The sequence below is a fragment of the Parasteatoda tepidariorum genome, chromosome 9, assembly GCF_982258835.1.
Source record: "Parasteatoda tepidariorum strain Cologne lab strain chromosome 9, Ptep-v5.0, whole genome shotgun sequence".
Classification (NCBI taxonomy): Eukaryota; Metazoa; Arthropoda; class Arachnida; order Araneae; family Theridiidae; genus Parasteatoda; species Parasteatoda tepidariorum.
The window spans coordinates 15,122,621-15,145,995 of NC_141763.1; the positions used below are offsets into that span (position 1 = coordinate 15,122,621).

The following is a 23,375-nucleotide window of genomic DNA, read 5'->3' on the forward strand; positions in this document are numbered from 1 at the left end:
ATTATACGTGTGTGGCAAGGCACGGGAGCAAACATTTCGTTCACAATATCCCGGAGTTCACAATAGCGGGGTTTGACTGTATTTACTATAGTGTAACAGTAAAAGCTAATAATTCATGTAACTACAATGTGTGTCCTCAACTATATTTCTGAGAGATCTTGAAAACATTTAAATACTTTAAAAAAAAAAAAATTGTAAAATAATCAGCAGTAGTTATAGTATTCCACAAGTGGAATAAACACAATTAGTTCAAATAAATCTGGAATAGAAGAAAAATATCCTTTTTTTGTATTATCAGATGTTTCATCTCTTACATTTTGCTTAATTAATCAGGGTGCGTAGACAAATCTCACAACAAAAAATAAGCACCTTTAATGTACTTTTTAAGTACTACATACATTAATAAAATGCAAGATAATTTTCAAAGACTTTATATGATCGTGATAAAATAACTACTAGTTTCTGACAAAGAACTCTTTTCTTGACTAGATTAGCCACCATTAAAAGATCCGAGAGATTTTTGGATAAATTTCTGAGAGTGGAAAATGTAGCCTGAAATTGAGAATATCTTGCATAATGCAGCAAAGTTGCACATGAGAGTGCAATAATCTTCCCGAATCCAGCTCAATAGTCACTCCTAAGCATTTCATCAAACCTGTAACATGTTTGGTATTATCATACGTTACGGACAGACGGCATGTCAAAATGGACTGTGATTGAAACGGTTGTAATAACGTTGAATAGAACAATGTGAAAAACATGTTTTTTGCACAATACAAGGCGGAAATCGACATAGTAAAGAAAAAAATCTCATCTTCGAAAAGAGAAAATTAAGCACTTTTCAAAAACACTCAATTAAAAAAAGCACCTTTAAGGGCTTTTAAAAAACTCTATGCACCATGTTAATAATGTACAAGATGAAAGTGCAGTGAAAATGGAAGATATCATAATCTAAGAAAGGCAAGACTCACACACGTGTATAGCTAAGAAGTTATAAGAAGCTACATAATTTTAAAAATCGTTTTCAAAATACAGAAAATTTGAGTCTCGGTTGAAAAAGGCAGAAAATAAGAAATAAATCCAGAAAACTTCTGTAAAATGCAAAAAAATTGACAGCATAATCACGAATCAAATGATGATTTAAATCCAAATATCAAATGAGGGATTTTATGCCATACCATGTATAGGATGCATAGCCAAATCTTTCAACAAAAAATAAGCACCTTTTAAGTATTTTTTAAGCACTTAAAAAAGATTTTTAAGCACTATATACATTAACAAAAGGCAAAATAATTTTCAAAGACTTTAGATGATCATGAAAAAATAACCAGTTTCCGACAAAAAACTATTTTCTTGATTATTAGTCATTATAAAAAGAACGAGAGATTTTCCGGTTCAATATCAGAGGGTGGAAAATGAAGCTTGAAATTGATAATATCTTGCAAAATGCAGCAGAATTGCACATGAGAGTCCAATAATTTCACTGAACCCAGCTCAGTAGATGCACATGCGTACTTCCAAGTATTTAATAAAACATGTAAAATGATTGGCACTTTCCTACGCTATGGACCGACGGTACGCCAAAATAGATTGTGGTTGAATGAATTGTGAAAATGTTGAATAGAACAATGCGAAAAGCACGATTTTGCCCAATACAAGGCGGAAATCAACCTGGTACAGAAGAAAATCTTATTTTTGAAAAGGGAAAATTTAGCACTTAAGCAAAAAAGCACATTTAAGGGCTTTTAAAAAACAAAAATCGAAAATAAGAACCTTTAAGCACTTTTTAATGATGCTATGCACCATGATAATCTAAGAAAGGAAACACATGTGTATATCTAAGTCGTTCTAAGAAGCTTCATAATTTTAATAATCATTTCCAAAATGCAGAAAATAAGAAATAAACATAGAAAACTTCTGCAAAATGCAAAGAAAATTGACAGCATAATCAAGAATCAACTCACGATTTAAATACCATATGAAATAAATTGAAGACTATCAGTGCCTCCCCCCCCCCAAGCTCTTGGGCAAATTCTAAATTCCCCCCCAAACTATTCGTTTTATTTAGTGTAAAAATTCCCCCCCCCAAGCTTTAAGTGGGCACATCGTGCACCCACCTTCCCCCCTAAAGACTATAGAAGAGATTTGGCTAAGCAAAACATATTTTATAATTATCATGCAAAATTATAAATGTAACACATAAAGTGCAAAATATTTTCTGTTAATTCAGAGTGTAGCGTCTTTGAAAGAAAATGTCAGAGTGCTTTCTAGAAACACAAAAATTTTGTGATTTCAGAACATAGTATGGTCAACTTTTTGAAATATAGAATTAAGAAAATTATATTCTAATCAACATGATGTTTTATTCTGTCAAATCTTCATCGCAATTTTACATGCTGCAAATTATTTAAAGGCAGCCTTTTGATGTTTTTATACATTTTAAAGCTGATTTTCAGAAATTAACTACCATGTCACTTACAACAAATTCCAACTCTAAGCTCCTCAAATATGATCCACCATTGTCATATTTTAAAATTATTAATCACCACCATTATTAATTAATGCTTAATTTTGCATATTCTTTATTTATGAGATCTGAATAAGGTAGGCAGGTATGTACTTAATTTACGCCACACTAGAGCTGCTCAATGGTGCTATTGGCAAACAGTTTGAGAAACTTCCCTAAGAATAATCTGAAGACATGCCATCGGAATTTTGATCCTCTGCAGAGGGGATGGTTCCGGCTTTGGTAGCCCGACGACCTGCATGCGAAGTAAAGCACTTCACGGTAGAACAGATTTACAAGGACAAATACCGTGCACCCTCGGTTCCTACACCGGCTGATCAAAGTGGTCACCCACCTACTTGACTTTAAAGTTCTACTGGGAGCCCTGTCTTTACGGTCAGTCCACTGCAGGACTTCGAATAAGGAGCTTTGTATTATAGATCAAACTATGTAGACCTCTCTTAAATTTCAACTATGAAGCTTTTATTTTAAAGTAACTCTAGTTATGTTTCGCAGATATAGCAGTAAGGCTATGTTAAAAGAGTACCACATGTTTTTTTTTCCTTCTTTTATATAAAATTCCAATTTTTTTTTAAAATCAATATCTTAGTTTTTTTTTATAAACAGTAAAATTTTTATACATAGTAAACTTGGCTAATTTTATTTGTTCTTTAAGAGCTGTAAAATTTTTTGGCTAATTTACCAATTTAACAGTTCTTTAAAAAACAAATATCTAAAAGTATGAGTCCTGTGCGAACATCATTTCCTGCTGATACTCAGACATGTGACTAAATCAGAATCAAAAATACTCTGTGCAAAAATTTTATTTTTAATAGGGATTATTATTTTTTTGTTGTTGAAAACTTACCCAATTTTAGGGAATTTTTAAAAATGTATAAAAACTAGGAGAATTTTTATTAAAACAGTAGACCAGGAGAAACTCGAAAAATCCAGGAGAGTTAGCAGCTATGAATTAGTAATGGATAAAATTTGCACCCAGAGTCATCTGCCTTGCCCCACCCAAGCTACTCTACTGAAGTCATTATCAATATGTATATAAAGGAAAAAAAGGTTAAATGACAAAACTTTTGTATTCTAATCTTTATTACATGCTTAAGTTAAACAAACCACAATGTGAGTTTAAAGGACAGATCAGAAATTATATTACAAAATTCAGTCTAATGTACTACTTCAAACATGATAAACAAATAGAACATGATAATATGAAACACAAAGTTCAGCAATAACATGTTTCACTACTATACATGAACAAAATTTGCAACATATTCCACTATTAATCACTTATTCAGGGCTACCACTCAAATCAGAAAAAAAAAAAAAAAATCCCTGTACATATCATACACAGTGCATTTAAGAGGGAAGAGCTACTGTATGAGCTATATTCAGGGTATTTGCTACATTTCAGATTTTCAAATTCCAAGAATTTTTCATGACTTATCGAATTTAGTACAAAAACACAACAATAAAGTTAAAAAAGCATTATAATAACATTAATTGAAATGATAGGTACAACCATAACTGTTACACTCTGCACCTTCATATTAATTGATTTTTGAACTTAAAAAACAGAGTAAAGAAAGAGTTGAAGGAATAAAATAGCTGAAAAAAATACTAAAGCAAAAAAAAAAAAAAATTTGTTGTTTTCTTTCTGCAGAATTATATTCTAAAGATACTTTTCTTGTTCATCGGAAAGGAAAGAAATTTCTGTTCTCATTTCGGAATAAAAAAAATTTGCCAATGACTGGCTTGCTTCAGATAGAATTTTAAATTGATAACATAAAAAATATAAAAAAATTCTGAAAACACTAAGATTAAAAGATAATATTCACTCTAAAAATGATTTTTCTTCTTTCATTTTTTGAAAGACCATAATTTTTTTAAAGAACATGATAAAAACATTTTTTATTTTAATAAAATATGACTGTGAGTGGGGATTTTGTTACAAATTCAGATATTCAAAACACCATGAAATTGAGTGGGTGGGGGGGGGCATTTTAAAAATTAGATTTCTCAGCAACCTAAATCCATGATTTTCCATGATTAAAAAAAAAAGTTAAAATCATGACAAACTTTGTTCAATACTGAAATTCATGACTTTCCATGATTTCTCATGACTTTCCAGGTGGGCAGATAACCTGTATATTGAGCTAACTATACTAGTTTTAATTACTGGAAAACTTAAGAGTAAAAAGGAACAGCTGACATACTAAAACAATGCTAGTTTAGTATACATCTGAAAAAATATATCCCCTCCAAAAATTTTTTTACTTAAATTGCTAAAAACAGAGTCAGTTTATGTCTCTAAAAATACACTAACTTCATATCAAATCAAATTAAAATAAAAATTAAAATCTTTTTTTTATTTTTAATCTGCAGTTTTCAATGATTTTTTTGTGAAACCTGCTTCTGACATTAAAAATACAAAGTTTCAGATTTTTTCCACTATTTGTTGCTTGAGTTAAACTTTTTTTTAAATTTCAATAATTTTTTTTACATATTTAAACAGCTGCAACATAAAAATTATTTGATCTACAGCGCTAAATTTTGTAATATTGGTTTTTAATGGCATTTCATAAGATACTATGGTTATGCTATTTTTTGTTTGAAAACTGAATTTAAATTACTAAAAATCAATATGTTTAATTTTTTCAACTTATTTTTTAAGCATTGTATGTAAACTTTCAAGATTGTATTCCTATGTCATCATAAAAAGAAGAAAAAAATTTTCCTAGTTTAACAATTATAAACTATATAATAAAAACCACATTGCAAGCAATTTTAAGAACAGTTCTGGTAAAAAGGGACATATTCCTGAAACTACATGATTTACATCTGTTCAACTAAAATGTGATTTTTTTTTATATTCATGATTTCCTACAAGATTACCATTCTAAAATTTCACAAACATTGTCAATAATTCCAAGTTTTTTAAAAAGTTAAATTACTTTTTTTATAAATGACTTAGCTATGTCATATATCTTAACAAATTCCATTAAAAACTGTAGAAAAAAATGGCATATAATTTAGCTAAGTCAAATAAAAATTTAGCTGACTGAAACAATATCGATAATCTAGAATTTTCGAGTGGGATTTTTTAAGCTCATAACAAAGAGCATGTTACGAAATGAAAAAGAAAAATGGAACAATTTAAAACAAAGCACTGAACAATATATAAACATATAACAGAAATAGAAAGTTTATCAACTTAATAAAAATTATAAAAACTGAAAGTTTGAGTGAATTTCTTACTTCTAACAAATAGGATCTATCTTGAAGAGAGCATAAATAATTGGCAAACCTAAATAAAAAATACGAATTCCTTTAATATCAACAAGAAGAAAAACTTTGAAAAAAAGATTTGTGAAATCATTGATAAAAATTGGGAAAAAATTTTTTTAAATATAAGACATGCAAAGTTTTAAGTCATTAAATAAACTGCATCAAAAATTCCTTAAAAAAATAATTAAATTCATCACACTTTTAGTCAGTTATTACTTATTTCACAATTTTTTAAAATGTTAATTATTCAATAGTATATCACATCAAAAATAAAGGTTAACTGTTTAAGTAACTACTTTTCATTTTTAAGTTAAGGTTTTTTCAAATAAAATTTAAAAAAATGAATAATACAAATGAATTTACATCACTGTTAACTTCTAAGGGGAAATTTCAGTATTGAGATCAGTGGCAGAATAATCGCCAAGCCCGGGCAGCGGCCCGCGAGAAACTAAAAATATAAAAAAAACATCACATAAAGGGATCAACTCGAAAGGTATAACTCGTAACCACCCCCGAGCAAACATCTACATGTTTTTTTTCTTTAAATTTGCAAGTTTAAAATCTATTTGGCACCTTAGCGATAGTAGTTGGAGCCACAGATCACGATATGGAAATATCCCTACTTTTCACCAAAATTATCATTTATAGTTCTCACAAACACTTGAACATAAATACAGATTTGGCTGGGTATATATAACTTAGCTTTTAGTAGTAGCCCTTTAATGTGTCTATTTCAAAATAAATTTATTTACTTTACATTACAACTTATACTTTAAATTATATCAGTCACAATAAATCATTCTATTTGTTTACATGAACCAGTCAAAATCTGCCTAACTCAACAAACTGTGAACATGTTAATACTTGTCTACAATTTTCTTGAAGATAGTGATTGGTAACAAAAGTATTTTAAAAGAAAATCTATGACTAAGAGTGGAAGTATATATCTGAAAAATTCCTTTACAAACCAAGCTTAAATTTAAGAGATTAAATTTATTAAATTTTAATTTAATATATAAAATTTTGCCTCAATTGTGGCCTTGGGTTAAGAAATGAGGTAATGAAAATAAGTTTTAAGTCCACTTAAAATTAAAAAATGTAACATAAATCGAGCATTGGTGGCCAAATAGTAAAGGCATCCAACCGGTAGCTGAAAGAAATTAGGTTCTGTTTCAGCTATTACTAATTTTAACCTTCGTTTCTTAAATGTGTTATCTTATTATTTATTTTAATTATAGATATTAAAAAACCATTTAATTCAATGCTTGATTTTTTTTATTTTTTAAAATTAAATATATGTTTTTAAAAAATAAATTTTTCTAAAAAAAATTCATCAAATTTTTTTTGTGTTTTGAAATATTAATAAATAAAAAAAAAAAAAAAAACTCAAATCAGTCTTTGAGGGTAATATCTTGATCCAATTGACACAGTTGCAGCAAATATTTACACTTTCCTGTTTTTGACTATGTTCATTCATTTAATCTTGGTTTCATTCCATAAAGATTTTACAAATACATACTTCCTTTGTAAGATAAATTCGTAAAACAACTTCAGTTGTCGGCGTAATTCTCCAAAAAAAAGTTTAGTAGTTGAAAAATGTAAATATTTTGTTGCAACAAAAAGATACGTATCACAAACATCAAGGGGATTGTTATAAAAAGTCAACTTCTACCAAAAAAGCACAAGGAATGATACATTGGCACAATACTGGCAAGAACACGAAACATTGAAAAATGCTAATATGCAATTCATGTAGCTGATGTGCGTCGAGTGGAATGCCTTGGAGCTTTAGCTTCAGGTTGTTCACTAGTGTCTATAGCTTCATCTTCAGCCCAGTTCTCACGTGAAAGCTTACGTTTGTTACTCCTCCTTCGAGATTTTCGATAACCAATCTCCGCCGAGCGACGCTTCCTTTTGGTCTCTGAGCGTGGCCGGGAGCCATCGTGTGGGTGGTCATCTTCTGCACCGGACGATATCCATATCTCACTCCCTTTTTCTTCAGAGCCCATGTTATCGTCCGATATTTTCTTGCATGACCTCCTACGGCGTGGCTTTTCCACATCAGATTTGGACAACTCCTTTCCTCCAGTATAGCGTAACTTTCGCGGTGCATCGGCATTGACCGTGTCCTCGTGCTGCTCTTCCTCCTCAGTTTTATCACATTCGCTGCATTGCCATCCTAAGGATTTTGTCTTCTTGGGCATTCTGGACAGGGGTGGGTCCAGGCATGCTAAGTGATAATGTAACTGACAACTGTCACATTTTGCAAGTTGGTGCTGATCATGTGACTTATGACAGATACTACACTCCATGATGACAGATCCAGATGAATCAGACTTTTTGCTTTTACTCGATTTAACGATAGGCTTCGGCTGTAATACTTCTGGGATGGGAAGCTTTTTGTTGGACAAGTCGCAAAGTATTCTCCAAAATCGCATTCCACTCTCGGTCAAATCAGAATTCTCTTTTCGTATGATGTCCACGTCGGCCACCAGTCTTTCGTAATTCTGGCGAAAATCTTGCTCCTGTTCTTGTAGGTGACTATTCTGCTGCAAGAGTTCGTCCAGCCTGTGTTGCATAGAAACCATTCGGATATTTCTATCCAAATAATAAGAAACAAATTCTGCACTAAAAGCAGGAGGAACGTGCCACTTACGACGAACGTCCATTCCGTAATCTCCGCTACTTAGGTGAAGCTGAGAGCTCAATCCTAACAATTCAGCTTTTTTAATCAGTTTTTTACATGCAGATGGACTGGTAGTGAGCAATCGGGGCATTTTCTGTGTGGGAACCCAAGGTTGGGGTCTTTTTTCTTTTTCAGCCTCGTAGCGATCTCGGTGCCAGGCTAATTTCCTGTCAATTCTTGTTTTTTCTTCAGAAATCGTATTATCTAAATGATGTTTTTCCCTAGATTGAGACTGAAGAGCTAGGTAGTTACGACGCTTACTACGGGAAACATTTTTATCAGAGTGAAGCTTGCAATAAGCAAAGAATGGATCAGCAATATCTTCTTCGGTAGAAGCCTTCGAGAGTAGGCCTTCTTTCTGTGCACAGGTTACGTGAAAATAGCTTCGACACATTCCCGCATCACAATTAATGCACACTCCTGTGCGGCTAAAGCGATCATCTTCACATAAAGAACACGCCTTAGCCCCCCAACGAGAGTATGGCATTTCAAACAGAGTAACTGGCGAAAGTTTGTCAACATCACCAAATGCTACTCCAGGAATATACAGGGCACAAACTAGATGCACCCATTTACCGACATCAGTTTCCTTAAAAATACCACCAGTGTTCGGACAAAGTTCACAAGTTGGGTTCATGTTTCCAGCTTTACATGCATCACAAAACCATGGCTCAGTAGAGTAAGATGAAACAGTACTGACCGCAGTTTCGACGTCACTAATACCATAACAGCCTTCGTGCACCGAAATTCCACAACAATCACACTCAACTATTTCATCTTCTTCATCCATTGTCTTATCGGAGCCTTGTCTAGGAAGTAGGCTAACATCGCCCAAACAGACACTGCATATAAGTACTTTTAATTTCTTTTGGATAACACCGCTCATTTCTAATTTGGATTTAACTTGATGCTGTATGTTTTCATTTGCATTACAAGACAATGATTGGCTCAAATCTTTGACAGAAGGATCATTTGGAGGGTTGATTTCATCATCACCATCCTGGTCCTCTTCATCTTCCTCTTCGCTGTTGTCATCATTACCGGCTGAGCTTTCGCCGGAATCTTCATTTGATTCTTCTTCGGGGACATCATCTCCGATTTTAAAATCGCTATCATCAGAACTATCGTCCATATCTGCAAATGACATGAGTTGTTGCATATGATTCTCTACGGGCTTCACTTTCCTTTTACTAGGATCTCTTTCAACCATTGTACGATACAAAAAACTAGCTCCTTCAAGCGGATCTTGTTCCGCCATGTTGGCGTTATTTTGCTCCATCAATAAATGGGTAGGGAATAAAGTTTTTAAACAGTCTAAAAAAGTTACAATTTTTATTAAATCTTTTAAATGCAAGCAGAGAAGGTAGATGGCATAAAAGTAGTTAAACTTACTTCGCGATTTTATTCTTCGAAACAAACAGAACGCTTCTCTGATCTCAGATTTCTTTTTTTTATATTTAAATTAGGTATTGCCACTCACTACTTATAACAACAAAAATTAAGTACAATTAATAAATTTTCTTGATATTGAATTTAGGAAATTGTTTTCGAAAAATAGAATTTCAAGTAGAAATACAGATCGTTTTATTTGTATTGCTGATTTTTAAAACTTTATATCTTGTCAAAATATTTTATTTACAAATAATGCATCGGTATGATCTAGGCAGCCGGAAACAGATGGCGCAATGTCATAAATAAATAATAGTTATCACTTCCGATTTAGAAAAAATTTAGTCTTTGCTGACCTCCATATCAAATTTTCTATTGTCTAAATTATTTAGGAAATTTTGAATGTATGGGATCACCTATATAAATAAAACTGAGTGTGCAATAACATAAATATTTCCAAGTGATTGGCCTTCACTCATAAATATCGGACTGTAAAAAATGAATAGAACAGAAGGGCTCGTTTTGCGAAAAAATGCTGTTTCTCAAAACGTCGATAGGTACGAAAATAATGATGACGAGCCTGAAAAACTTCTCACTGAAGAACCTGAAGAAGAAGATGTAGATTCTAAAGAAACAAGATTAACGTTGATGGAGGAAGTTTTATTATTAGGTTTAAAAGATAAAGAGGTATGCCTGTAATGATCATTACGTCATTATTAGAAATAACTCCACTTTGTTTATAAATAAACATACTGGCACATACACAATGTTTACGCAGAAGTAATTCAGTTTAAAAGTTTACTAGCTCGTTCATTATTCACAATTTAATTTTTCTAACTGCAGTCGTTTTAATCTTTTGGCACATCTACTCAACAAATAAATAATTCACTTTCATGTATAACGTACTCTGGGATCAATCCTGAAGAGTTCTTCCGGGACTTGTTTTTGCGAAAAATATTTTTGTTAAAAGTTTTCCGCATTCTATATAATATATATTTCTATAAATGTAAAATATATAGAAAGGCTAAATTGAAATAAATGTTTATAACATTTACAAATATAAAATTATGCGTGCAAGCATTTTTGTAATCAAAGAACAGTCCAGGTTTTATAAAAAGGAAGATTTCTATGTACTAATCATGTCCAGAATAATCGTCAAATCTCGTAAACTTCTGGTGAAAATTAGGAGAAACATCTTAAAAAAGGGTCTAACTGGAAAGATTTAGGGGAATTTCCATATTGTGGTCAGTTGCAGAATAATTGCAAAGTCTTGGCAGCGACCTGAAAGAAACTAAACAAAACATCAGAGAAAAGTACCAACTCTAAAGGTTTAACTCATAGCCAACCTCGGGTAAACATCTACATGTTTTTTTTTAAAATTTGATTAAATTGCAAGTTTAAAATCTAATTGACGCCTTGGCGATTACAGTTGGTGCAACAGATCATGATACGGAAACGTCCCCAAAAGTTTTACCTTTAACCATCCTCTCAAGCAAAGTTCTACATGTTTTTCTTATAAAAAAAGGCAAGTTTGGCGTGTGTAGAGTTGACCTGACAGACTACAATAGAGAAATAAACCGAGAAAAAAAAATGATTCTATAAAAAAATTTAAATTATTCTTGTAAAAATTTCTTACTAAATGAAAACATCCAGTTTTAACAATCACTATTTTTTATAAAAAATTTTTTGGTAAATCCATGTGGTTTTCCAATCTTTTTTTTCGGCAGCTTCCTTATTGTTTTTCAATTTAATTCCTATATATTTAATAAGACTTTTGTAATCCAGAGACGATCCAGTTGTTAATTTTTAGAACTCACCTGGAAGAGAAATGTTAACTTGCACTAAGTCCATATATCACGGATTTTCTTAATTATTGCTTCCTAAAACCAACTTCCTTTTCTTAACTTGGCTAGTTAGGAAGCTCTTTTTGAAATATGCCGGAAACTTGCAAGAAATGGTAGAGACGCATTTCAGAAGTCTGTGGGAGTCTGAAACATCAAAAGAGTGCAAAGGATGAGATAGTTTAAAACTGATTCCTATACTTCAAACCTTGCCACAATACAAGTTTTATCTAATTCCACAAAAGGAATTTTGACTGTTTTGCTGTTGTAATATTGTAACAAAGCCCCAATATTGAAGGGCAGGGTCGGATTAAGTGTACGCGGGGCCGTAGGCCATTCAAATTTTTTTCTCGTATATTTTTTATTTATTGAAATATAAAAGTATTCATATATCTTTTTAATTTAAGAATGCATATTTAAAAGAAAAATAAATAATAATAAATTAAATTTATCTTTATTTTATTAAATTAGAATTAAAAAATAATCAGAACATTTTTAAAAAATTTGAGAAATCATTGTTTTTCTTAATTTTTTAAAATTTATTTTTAAAAAATCCATTTTAAGGGGTCCCCTAATCATTGGGGGCCCCAGGCCATGGCCTAATGGGAAATCCGGCCCAGCTGAGGGGGGGGGGATATATTGTTAGAAACATAACTTCCAGATTACTCATTTAGTTATTTCCCAAATGACGCTTTCCCTTTATCACACACTTGTCAAACACTCTTTTAATTACAATCCTAGTAAAATGAAGTTTCTAGCAATTAATTGCAAAGCACCTTAGAGTTCAAGCCTGAGCCCATGCGTTTTGAAAGCTTAAGTGGTGAAACTGACAAGGAGTTTTCTCGGTCAAATAAGATAAATTTAATAAAAATTTTAAAATTAAATATAATACCAGTGGCTCTTCAATTAATTTGATTTTTTATTACAAATTTTCGATAAATTTTTAAAGACATATACTGGTAACCAGGTGTATTGCAAAAAATATAGATACTAAGTGGATATCAATAACAAAATAAAATATGTATGGTAAAAAAAAAAATTTTAAATATATTTTTAATTATTTATATTTGATTACATGTTCCTATATAATTTTACATTGTACATAATAGCGAAATTAATTGTTAAATGTAATGAAAATTTTGTTACATTTTTTTTTGTCTGCCTTTACATGTAAGAAACTGAATTTTGGACGGTATTTACTTGCATAAGCATTGTTTTTACTTCTGAAATGTCAAAAACTTGAAATTTAAAAAAAAAAATATGTGCTTGTTGGAGTACTACTCTTCGGCTTGATCCATTTCTGTGATGTTTTTTTGGTTTCTCGCGGGGTGCTGCCCTGAAGTTAACAGGACTCCAACCCCAGATCATAATACGGAAATATTTCTAAATTATCATAATATGGAAATATTCTTCCCCTTCACTAAATTCTAATACACCCTTTAAAAAATCTGGATCCAAAATAAAATCTTTTATAAAAAACCTGAATTCAGCATAAGACTCTTCTCAAAAAACAGTTTCAGAAAGAGATTCTTCACAAAAAAAAATGACTGAACAAAATTAGAGGATGATTATTTCACATAATCCTTTTATTCTAAATTGTATTATTATCCTATTTTTGATTGCAGGTTTAAAACTCAAAAAATAATTTTTATACACATGAAAGAGGGATATTTCTGATAGTGATTTGTCATCCCAATTACGATCGCTAAGGGGCCGAAAAGATTTTAAACTTGTCAAACATGTACAGCTTTGCTCTAAGGTTGTTACAATTATTGAAATACATAACATAAAATCTTCGTAGCTTCTGAAGTATCTACATTATGAATGTCGAACTTCACGATGGAAGTTAGCATGCGCTCTCAACATGTTGTCGGCCATTTGGAAGGATACACACTAATAACGAAGTTTAACGCTATAATTTTTTTATATTTATAATCATTGCAGTGATGTACATCAGGAATTTTAAGAATAAAAATCGAGGCTGACATCATTATATAAATAATGAAATGAGAAAAACATGCTACAACAATGTCAAAAAAGAAAAGAAAATATTCACATGAGAAGTTTATTTTATATTTTAATTTTTTTAAAAACAAAACGACACTGGGTTTTGTTTTGGAAGAGATTGAACATTGTTGCTTGGATGTACTTAATGTGATTAAATAAATGAATGTTTTTTTTTAATTTTCTCTCTATTTCCAATTGCACCAAATCAAATTTTTACTTAAATTATCCATTATCAACCACAGATTGTAATTTTGATCTAAACCAGAGAATGATCAATCTCCAATTCAGTATCCCTGGAGGTATAGATTTGTAATGGGAGATTGGAAAACTTTGTGACCCTGACAGGTTTGATATGCACCAGCCACCATTTACTACACAGGGAGTTTTTGGCCTGCATAAACATAATACACAATATTTCAAGATCATTTAATGTGAAATCATAACTGGAAAATATTGCATATTTTCTATTATGAGGACTATGAAAATCCCTAAAATTCCCTATGAGTAAAATCTTTAGTATATTTTGCAACAATTATCATGAAATTTATATTATTTCATAAAATCTACTGGATTTTTTCCTATCCATGTTGGCAGCTATGCACATAAGTATAATGCGGGATGCATTTTTATTTACTTGCAAATATGTATTTACTAAATTCGAATAATTATTCTAGGGTTACACATCATTTTGGAATGATTCCATATCATCTGGATTGCGTGGATGTATCCTAGTAGAGTTAGCTCTTAGAGGTAGAGTAGAATTGGAGAAAGCTGGCATGAGACGCCGCAGTTTGCTTATGAGGAAGGTGTTGGTTAAAAACGATTCTCCAACTGGTGATGTCTTACTAGACGAAGCATTAAAACATGTTAAAGAAACGGAACCTCCTGAAACTTTACAAAGTTGGATTGATTATCTAAGTGGTGGGTATATTGGTTTCATGTTACTGTATCAAATGCACTCTTTGAAAATTCCACTCCTTCCTTGAATTATCTTTAGTCACTGATGCATTTTGAAATTTCATGCTTTCCAAAATGCTATTTTATTCCATTATCAAAAATTTTAACTACTGCAAGTGAATTATTTTGGGTTTATTCCAAATAATAATAATTTAGGTAACTATTATATTTGCAAAAGTCTGTCTAGGTTTTTTTTTCTTAAGTGGTACCTATTTTGTGAAAATGTACACATAATTTGTGAAAATTAGAAATTATATTAAAAAATCAACACAAAAAGTATGGTGAGAAAATATTTTCAAAAATTGTCACTACAAATAAAAATCATTTATGACTGGTAAATTTCTATATATTTTTCCTCATATATTCATAATTAATTTTGCAATTGTAAAAGTTTAGGCTAAAAATTTTAACTAAATTACAAATTCTATAAGAATCATTGTCATTGTCAAGAATCATTTGAAATTTTTTTTTTTTAATATTAATAGTGTTTTTGTTTGTCTGATGGATGACATTAATTAATTTTTTTGTTGATGTTATTAATGTTGTTCATTGGCAATTTTATTTGTTTTGATCTGTTCTTTTACTCTAATAATAATTTTCGGAATAATTGCATGAAATTAATTAGTGTTTAAATATCAATAATAATATTGATTGGAGGTTTATTACTTTTTTTCTTCTCATCTTTGATATTTCCATTGATATTTTTTTATATACCGACCTTATTCACAATGTGACAGTTTTATTTATTATTAAAACATTATTAATATTTAGTTTAGAATATTTATTACAAATTAGTTATAAAATTTTATGTCTCTTCATTCAGTAATATGAGTATATGATTACCAGTATAGAAAGTATCTAAGCGAATTTATTATCTAATTTATTGTTATGTATGTTACATTTTATAGAATTCATATTTATAATGATTACTATTTGAATTTATGTTTAAATATTGTACCTAGACGTAAAAAAGTCAAAAGTTAAAATATTTTATTTCCCCCCCTCCTAATTGTCGTATTTAATATTCTTTTTCCATGTTTCCATAACAAATCAATACCTCTGGGGGTACTGATCCAGGTGTTTCCTTGTCTTCTGAATTGGGTTTAAAATTACAAGGCTACGGAGTTGAACATTAGTAGTCGTAAACCGAAAATTGGGTCAGCTGTTCAATGACGGATATAAAAATCAATATGGTCACTCACACTCCAAAAGAGATGCTGGATGTGATGTCATGCTGTTAGTAAAGGCATTTAAGTTTGTCTTACGCCTTATCCCATTACAGCTGAATAACGTCGCACTGTCCATTTCATGTCATCCAGCATTGATGCTTGCAGTTATTTTACTCAATGTTACTTGTCTGATAACACTGACAATTCCATGCACTTGTTGTCAGTCAGTGCATGCAGTCGGCCACTACGTTGTCCATTATAGGTGAAACATGAATATATAGAAAACATGGAAAATATTACAGAACAATAAAAAAAGGGAAAAAGAGAAATAATAATGATGAAAATCTGAAAGAAAAAAGGAGAAAAAAATTAATATAAATCTGGAATATATGAGATATAATCTTTTCATCACCTCACATGATTATATTCGCAAAAAGGTGTGCTTTCTAATATTGTATCAATATAGCCAAATCAGAATATATCATCAATACAATAGTGTTAGGAGCACTAAAAAAATATATATACTGTAAAACCTCTGTTAAGCGGACATTCTTGGGACCGAAAAAATTGTCCGTTTATGAGAGTTGTCCGCTTGCGGGAAGTGTACCAGTGTTTTCACTACAGCGCGAGAACGCGAGAATCTCGCATATTTTTTTATATTCTTGCATTAAAAAATTATTATCGCTAGAAATGCGCATTCTATAAACCAATTTCAAAATTCGTGAATTTCTCGCATTTTGAAAAAAATTTCTCATTCGCGCCATTTAGAATAAAATCCGTTTCACTTTTCTTCCTGGATCTTTTATTATTTTCAACATCTGCCCCATTATCTAGCTTCCCTATTTACCAGTATTGTTCAGAACCTTTTAAGAACAACAGAACACCATCCTTCAGAACCACGGAACCTCTTTCGGAACGCATTTCTCTGCAGCCATGTGTTTACCGTAGGTAAGGTTTCTTCATGTAAGAGGTTCAAATTTTTTGCTCGTTAATGTAAGATGGACAAATACCTTGTAAAGCCAATATCTTCTACTCCGAAACGAACAAATGAAAATGAAACAAATGTGGGTTGAAACGATCAAAACGAAACAAATACGCATTTGAGCAACCTAATGAGAACAGCTGATGAAAAAGTAGATGTAGAACATTTTCCATAGGATGATGCAGCAAAAATATTCAATGCTTTAAAAATTAGACGATGTTAAAAATGCATTATAATTTAAGAAATTATTATTTTTTTTTTCAAATCTCTTTGTGTGTGTGTTTTTTTTTTTAATTTTTGAAATCTCACTTAACTTTTTGAAATCTCACCCTGTTTTTGAGAAAGGGTGAGAAATTCTCACTCATTTTTTTTCTGAGATGAAAACACTGTGTACTCTAATAACGAAGTTTGACACTGTTAATTGTTTTTGGAATATTTTCAAGATGTAGAAATAATTAAATAATTTGCAATGACTATCTAAAAGGATATTTATTTAAACTTCAAGAAAGGTAAAATAGAATATATAAGGAAGTTTGATATAAATACATAATTCTAGATGTAGCTACAGATAAATGAATATAATTTTCCTATTAGCATAGATACTCAAGTCAGACATATGATACCGAATAGGTTTCAGTCCTCCGTAAGTTTCAGTTATTAGGTTTACATCCCCTTATACCTACCTATCATTTGATAGGGAACATAGTTAATACCTTCTTGAAAGTAAACCTCCCATGCTTCACAGTTAAGTCACGAGGACCTATGGAGTTGATTATTCACAATTGCTCAGCTATGAAGTGTCTGAATAAGTGTCTCATATTATGAACTCAGCAATGATTATATTTCTGTTCTCTTTTTTACCCCAGCTGTGTTAAGTACCGTCTTTAAATTGATAAGAAAATTAAAGAAGAAGTGTTGATAGCATTTAAGATGTCATTTCATCTTGAGTGGTCTCATAACCTGTGTGGTCCAGATGAAAAGATCAAAAGATGCTGCTGTCCGAATTATGTCAGGAGAGCAGTATAATTTTTTCTCCTTTCTTAGCAAAGAAGATAAGGCAAGGTGAAAGGAGAAAGATTGATTCTTCAGTGGTGAAATAGCTTAAAAATATTTTTAGTTATGGATAAGGCAAAAAATGTACGCGTTTTAAAAATGGCGAAAAGGTGTATTATTTTCCCCTTGCAATTTAAAGCAGAAATATTATTTTTTTTTTTTTTTCAAATTTAGAAAAAGTAGCGTCCGGTTTGAAGAGATAGAAAATAATGTTTCATGGCCAAAATGACTGTCCGGTTACGGGAGTATCTACTTTGCGGAAAATGTGCATAATGGTTTCTTCATAGAAGATACCCGGGGAATTAAAAATATGTCTATATTGAGAGGCGCCCATTATGCAGGAGTGTCCATAACAGGAGGTTTCACTGTTATATAAAAATATATATGTATATATATATACAATATAAACAAATATTTTTATAGATAATGAGAAAGACAGTTAGGACCAATTACTATGGTTAACAGTTACTTATATATTTCATTTTATTTGTTTTACTACTTAACAGTGAATGTTTTTAGAACTGCTGTTTTTACTACTCATATTTTTGTTAATTTTTTAACCTTCGTCTTAATAAATACTTGAAACTTGAATGAGTATAGTAATAATAAATACTACTGTATAAATAATAATTATGCACCATAATAATAAATATTTTTAGGATTGAATACATTTAATATTTTTTAGAATCGCATGCAATAAATATTTTTTAGGATGATTCTGTTTCTACTTTATGAAAATCTTGAATGAGGTTAATAATTTTGCAATTAATGGTTGATTATAACTGTTCATTACTGCATAAAGATTTTTGTTTATTTTAGCTGAATTATATATGATTCAGTATTAAATTATGTCAAATTAGTATTTTTAAGAATGCCCGGTGGCTGAGCAGTAGCGCTTCGTGCTGTCGTGCCACAGGTCCCTGGATCGATCCTCAGGCCGGGCAAGGTTGACTCAGCCTTTCATCCCTTCAGTGGGTCGATAAATGAGTACCAAGCATGCTTGGGAACTAAACACTGGGGGTTCCGCATTCGACTGACCACCTGACCGGAACATCTGCTCCTGCACTCCAGAGCCCAAGGTCAAGAAAACTGAGATAGGCACAGTAGGCCTTGGCCCTCTATGGGCTGTCGCGCCGCTGAGTTTTAGTTTTAGTATTTTTAAGAACTGCAGTTATATTTGATATATGTACCTATATATATATGTGTGGAGTTTGGAGCTGTTGTTATAGTATTATAGTGTAATAACTGTGAACATTGCGTCATCTTGTAATATTAAAGGAAGTTGCATCATCCTCTTGACATTGAGAGGCGCCAGCCAGACCAGAAGGGGAAGTCCTGAAGGGAAACTCCCGAATTTATAATTAACTCTTACTTTATACCATAGAACACTCTAATTCTTAGTCACATGCATTCCGGAGACCACTGCTGACTATCTCCCACATATATAATGAATGTTTTGATAACCAACTTGTAAAGTGTGCTTAATGTTTGTCTGATCATTAAACTGGATTATTTCTTGGATAAAAGATATCTTCAGGAATTGCTATTAATATTTTAGAGTAGTTAATTGCTAATTTCTCGATATTATTGTATCGCTAAAATAAAACTTCTATGAAATCTAGCTATGGACAGGACTGTGAAAAGCAGACTCTTCTCTGTTCTGTAAAAACTGTGATAAAAATTTCACCAATGAAAACCAAACTAGTACAGAAACATAATGAAAATCATGTCATAGTTGTGTTGTAGTTGCTTATCCTCTTAATCTGACATGTGTCAGATAAGCTCCAAGTTGCCGCCGACCACAAGAAAATTCTTAATATAAAAGGGATCTGATGTAAGATCCACCGCCATAGTAAAAAGCACAAACCACAGTAAAAAATTTTTTTAAAAAATTATCATATTATTTACCATTCTATCCAGAACTTTGACAACCTTATAGGAGTGATTGTATCCCGGGTGTATCCCAGAAATCTAGGTTTTTCGTATCATCCCTCTAGATCTAGAAACTAATAGCAGGGCATGTGATTTTTTTGCAGAATTCTGCATACCTCAAGACCATTCATTTGCGGACTTCCACGAATCAAAACTTATAATCCGACGAAATTTTCACTATTTAAAATTTGTAAGAATTAATTTCTTCAATCTAAAATTGAAACCTTTACTAAATCATGTTAATGAGACGTTTTCATACACGTGACTCTTCTGAAATTTTGATTTGTGGGATTTTCATAGTTTTTAATGATTGAAACTGCACTGTAATCCTCTAATCTCGCGATTCATATTCCTGTGATTTTAATATCTAACATCGATTTTTGTATTTACCTGATTTAAAAGTCATTCATTGTGAATCGTTGAATCGTATTCTTTGATTTTAAAATCGTACATCGCAATTCATATTCAGACAAGTTTAAAGTCCAATGTCACTACTCGTATTCACGGGATCTAAAAATCGTGTGTCGCGATTCAAAAATTAAATATTGCGATTTGTATTTTTAGTTTCTTAAATACAGTATTTGCAATTCATATTCCCACAATTTTGAAATCCAATATCCCGATTCCTGTAAGAATTTAACTAAATTTTTTCTTAAATTAGTTACTACAAAAGTGTGATATTCTTTACTGGTAATAATAAATCCTAATTCAATAAATTATATTAAATATGAATAATATATAAATTGATATCATGTTATCAAGTTTTTTGTTCATAAAATTTTCAGAATTTTTCACTTTGTGTCACAATCACCTCTGACCTTATACATGGTGCGTAACGTTTTTAAAAAGTGCTTAAAGGTGCTTATTTTCGATATTCGTTTCTTTAAATGCGCTTAATATTCCTTTTTCGAAAATTAGATTTTTTTTCTTTACCATGTCGATTTTCGCCATGTATTATGAAAAAGCGTGGTTTTCACATTGTTCTATTCATCGTTTTCACAATTCATTCCACCACAATCCATTTCGGTGTATCGTCGGTTCGTAGCCTATGCGATCATTTTATATGCTTGATTAAATATTTGTGAGCCCACATGTGCGTTTATTGAGTTGGGTTCAGTAAGACTCTACCACTCTCATGTGCAACTCTTCTGCATTTTACAACATATTCTGAAACTCAGGCTTCATTTTTAACCCTCTCAAATCAAACCAAAAAATCTTTAGATCTTCTTATGCTAATATAATCAGGAAAAGAGTTTTTTGTCAGAAACTAGTTATTTGTCATGATTATGTTAAGTCTTTGAAAATTATTTTGCATTTTATTAGCGTATATAGTGCTTAAAAATATTTTTTGAGTGCTTAAAAAGTACTTGAAAGGTGCTTATTAATATTTTTGTTGAAAGATTTGACTATGCACCTTGTTATATATATATTTTGTGATTTTGAAATGTTGCGAGTTAGATGCTTTATGACATGTGCATTCATTTAATAAAAGAAAACATTTCAGGTGAGACTTGGAATCCTCTAAAACTCCGATATCAGTTAAGAAATGTTCGGGAGAGGCTTGCTAAAAACTTGGTTGAGAAAGGTGTCCTAACAACTGAAAAACAGAACTTCCTACTATTCGACATGACGACTCATCCTCTGACGGACTCTTCCACAAAAACCAAACTTGTGAAGAAAGTCCAGGATGCAGTACTGAGCAAATGGATCAATGACCCACACAGAATGGACAAGCGCATTCTATCGCTTATTATTCTCGCTCATTCCTCTGACGTCTTAGAGAATGCTTTTGCCCCCCTCTCTGACGACGACTACGAGGTGGCCATGAAGAGAGTCCGAGAATTACTCGAACTGGACGTCGAGGCGGAAAGTATGAAAGCGAATGCCAATGAGGCAATGTGGGCTGTGTTTGCAGCTTTTGTAAAATGAGGTAGCATTATATAAAATTATATATATTGTACATTTGAATGAAAAAAAACTTGCATTAATAATAGTTTGTTTTCTTCCTCCTCCCGCTCCTGGACATTTTTTTTTTGGGAGAGGAGGGGGAGACTGTCTATTAAATTCAGGTGGAATCTTTTCAAATAATAATCTGTTCTTGCAGTTCTTATAATGCAATGTGATTTTTCTTTTTCTTCTTTGTCAAACGGGTTTCTTGTCTTCGATATTAAAAATTTGAATTTTTATAAAACAAGTATAGTTGAATTGTGTTAATAAAATATTTTAACTTGCTTTTGATTATTGCTTATTTCTAACTGGTATTAGATTAATATTTGGAACATGAATTAATTTATATTGAAAAGATATCTAAAATTCTTTGGAAAAAAAAATCTTTAGGCATGCAACGAAAAGTTTTTGATAAGATTTTATTTGTTTGGACCTAGAAATAAAACTTCCAGAAAGTTTATTTTTTTGTGTTAGGAATATTTCTGATGTCCTATGTATTATTTCTAAATAAACTTTGGTTTGTTTTTTTTTAATTATTATCTTTTTCTTTTAAGTGGGACCATAATTTGTTATTTTACTTTGCTGTGGGTATTTTTTAACTGACATTTAATTGCTTTCATTTTTTTTATTAGTATTTTTTAGATATGTTGTTATATAAACTTCTTTAAAAAATGTTTTAGCTTGGATAATTTTTTCTTAAAGCATAGTTAAAAGATGTGTTGAAATTTTTTTTCCTTTTGTTGAGTGAAAAAAATCCCATTTTTTATTACGCTCACAGAGTGGTAGTGGCCGAACTCGAAACATCTCAATTGTGAGGTATGTACAAAATGAGTATTATAAGTTATTCAAGATTGATTTTAAGATTATTTTAATTGACCATCAATTCGTAAAAACATGATTAGTCTTGTAATTATATATATTTTTTAATTTGCTTTTACTATGTCATTTTGGAGCTTGACACAGTAAAACTGAGTAATAACTTTTGAAAAGAATTGAGTTGTGTCATTTACCATGTACTCCATTTATGAAAATGAATAACTCGGAACAATATAAATAATACAAAATGTTTATGTTACACTAAAGTTGCATATAAATAACTGCTTAAGTATAGTGAAGTATTAGAATTTTTGTTTTGTTCATGTATGTTCTGCATTATTATAATTTTGCTATTGTATAAATGATTTCACACACTGAATTCATACAACTATTTTCACACCATCATCGTTTCAGGGTTTACTTTTTAACAGGATTGATATGGGTTTTTTAAATTCTAATAAAGGTTTTTACTTATGGAAATGTTTTTTAGAGTTCTTAATTTTAAATTTTGGTTCATAATTTGAGTTTGAATTTTATAGTTTTTTTATGAGTCTTTTAGGTTTTTGAAATATTCTATTTTCAAGAAAAATTATCATTTGCTATTACGAAAGTGGTGAAATTGTTCGGGACAAAAGCTATAGTTTTCCGAAAGGAAGATTTATTTTTTCCTTCTCTCTTTTTTTTAAGTTAACCTTGTCTGGTAATCACATACTAGTTCTGCAATATTGAAAAATAATGGTTTCACAGTTTCTCTCATTTTGTTTATTCTCTCATTTCAGTACTAAAGTAT

The 23,375-nt window shown here is 31.0% G+C and overlaps 3 protein-coding genes across 8 annotated transcripts in view; 1 reads left to right on the forward strand and 2 right to left on the reverse strand.

Moving 5' to 3' along the window:
• LOC139424797 (RNA helicase Mov10l1) overlaps nucleotides 1–9,975 on the reverse strand; it is a 32,531-nt gene extending 22,556 nt beyond the window's left edge. For 4 of the 6 annotated variants that reach the window (XM_087150927.1, XM_087150929.1, XM_087150930.1 and 1 more), the window contains exons 1-2: nucleotides 9,885–9,975; nucleotides 5,777–5,825 (exon numbers count right to left, since the gene is read on the reverse strand). The gene's annotated coding sequence lies outside the window, so the exon portion shown is untranslated. Of the gene's footprint in view, nucleotides 1–5,776; nucleotides 5,826–6,169; nucleotides 6,286–9,884 lie in introns of those variants that run through there. The other 2 variants (XM_087150931.1, XM_087150932.1) reach the window with 1 other exon arrangement.
• LOC107447221 (PHD finger protein 14) lies at nucleotides 7,210–9,935 on the reverse strand. The gene is made up of 2 exons (XM_087150933.1): nucleotides 9,885–9,935; nucleotides 7,210–9,806 (listed from the first exon to the last, which is right to left on the reverse strand). Exon 2 carries the CDS (start codon nucleotides 9,769–9,771, stop codon nucleotides 7,555–7,557), a length of 2,217 nt encoding a protein of 738 aa, XP_087007059.1. The 5' UTR covers nucleotides 9,772–9,806; nucleotides 9,885–9,935; the 3' UTR covers nucleotides 7,210–7,554.
• A 178-nt stretch (nucleotides 9,976–10,153) lies between the features above and the next one.
• Nucleotides 10,154–22,055, forward strand: sau (Golgi phosphoprotein 3 homolog sauron). Its single transcript, XM_043052176.3, has 3 exons — nucleotides 10,154–10,568; nucleotides 14,404–14,650; nucleotides 21,327–22,055. Exons 1-3 carry the CDS (start codon nucleotides 10,380–10,382, stop codon nucleotides 21,749–21,751), a joined length of 861 nt encoding a protein of 286 aa, XP_042908110.1. The 5' UTR covers nucleotides 10,154–10,379; the 3' UTR covers nucleotides 21,752–22,055.
• Nucleotides 22,056–23,375: the final 1,320 nt, after the last annotated feature.

Excerpts from the sequence above, each read along its gene's own strand:
- LOC107447221 (XM_087150933.1), bottom strand. The coding sequence starts at position 9,771 with ATGGAGCAAAATAACGCCAACATGGCGGAACAAGATCCGCTTGAAGGA.
- sau (XM_043052176.3), top strand. The coding sequence starts at position 10,380 with ATGAATAGAACAGAAGGGCTCGTTTTGCGAAAAAATGCTGTTTCTCAA. Across the intron at positions 10,569-14,403 it reads TAGGTTTAAAAGATAAAGAG|GGTTACACATCATTTTGGAA; the intron begins GTATGCCTGTAA and ends TAATTATTCTAG. Across the intron at positions 14,651-21,326 it reads TTGGATTGATTATCTAAGTG|GTGAGACTTGGAATCCTCTA; the intron begins GTGGGTATATTG and ends AAAACATTTCAG.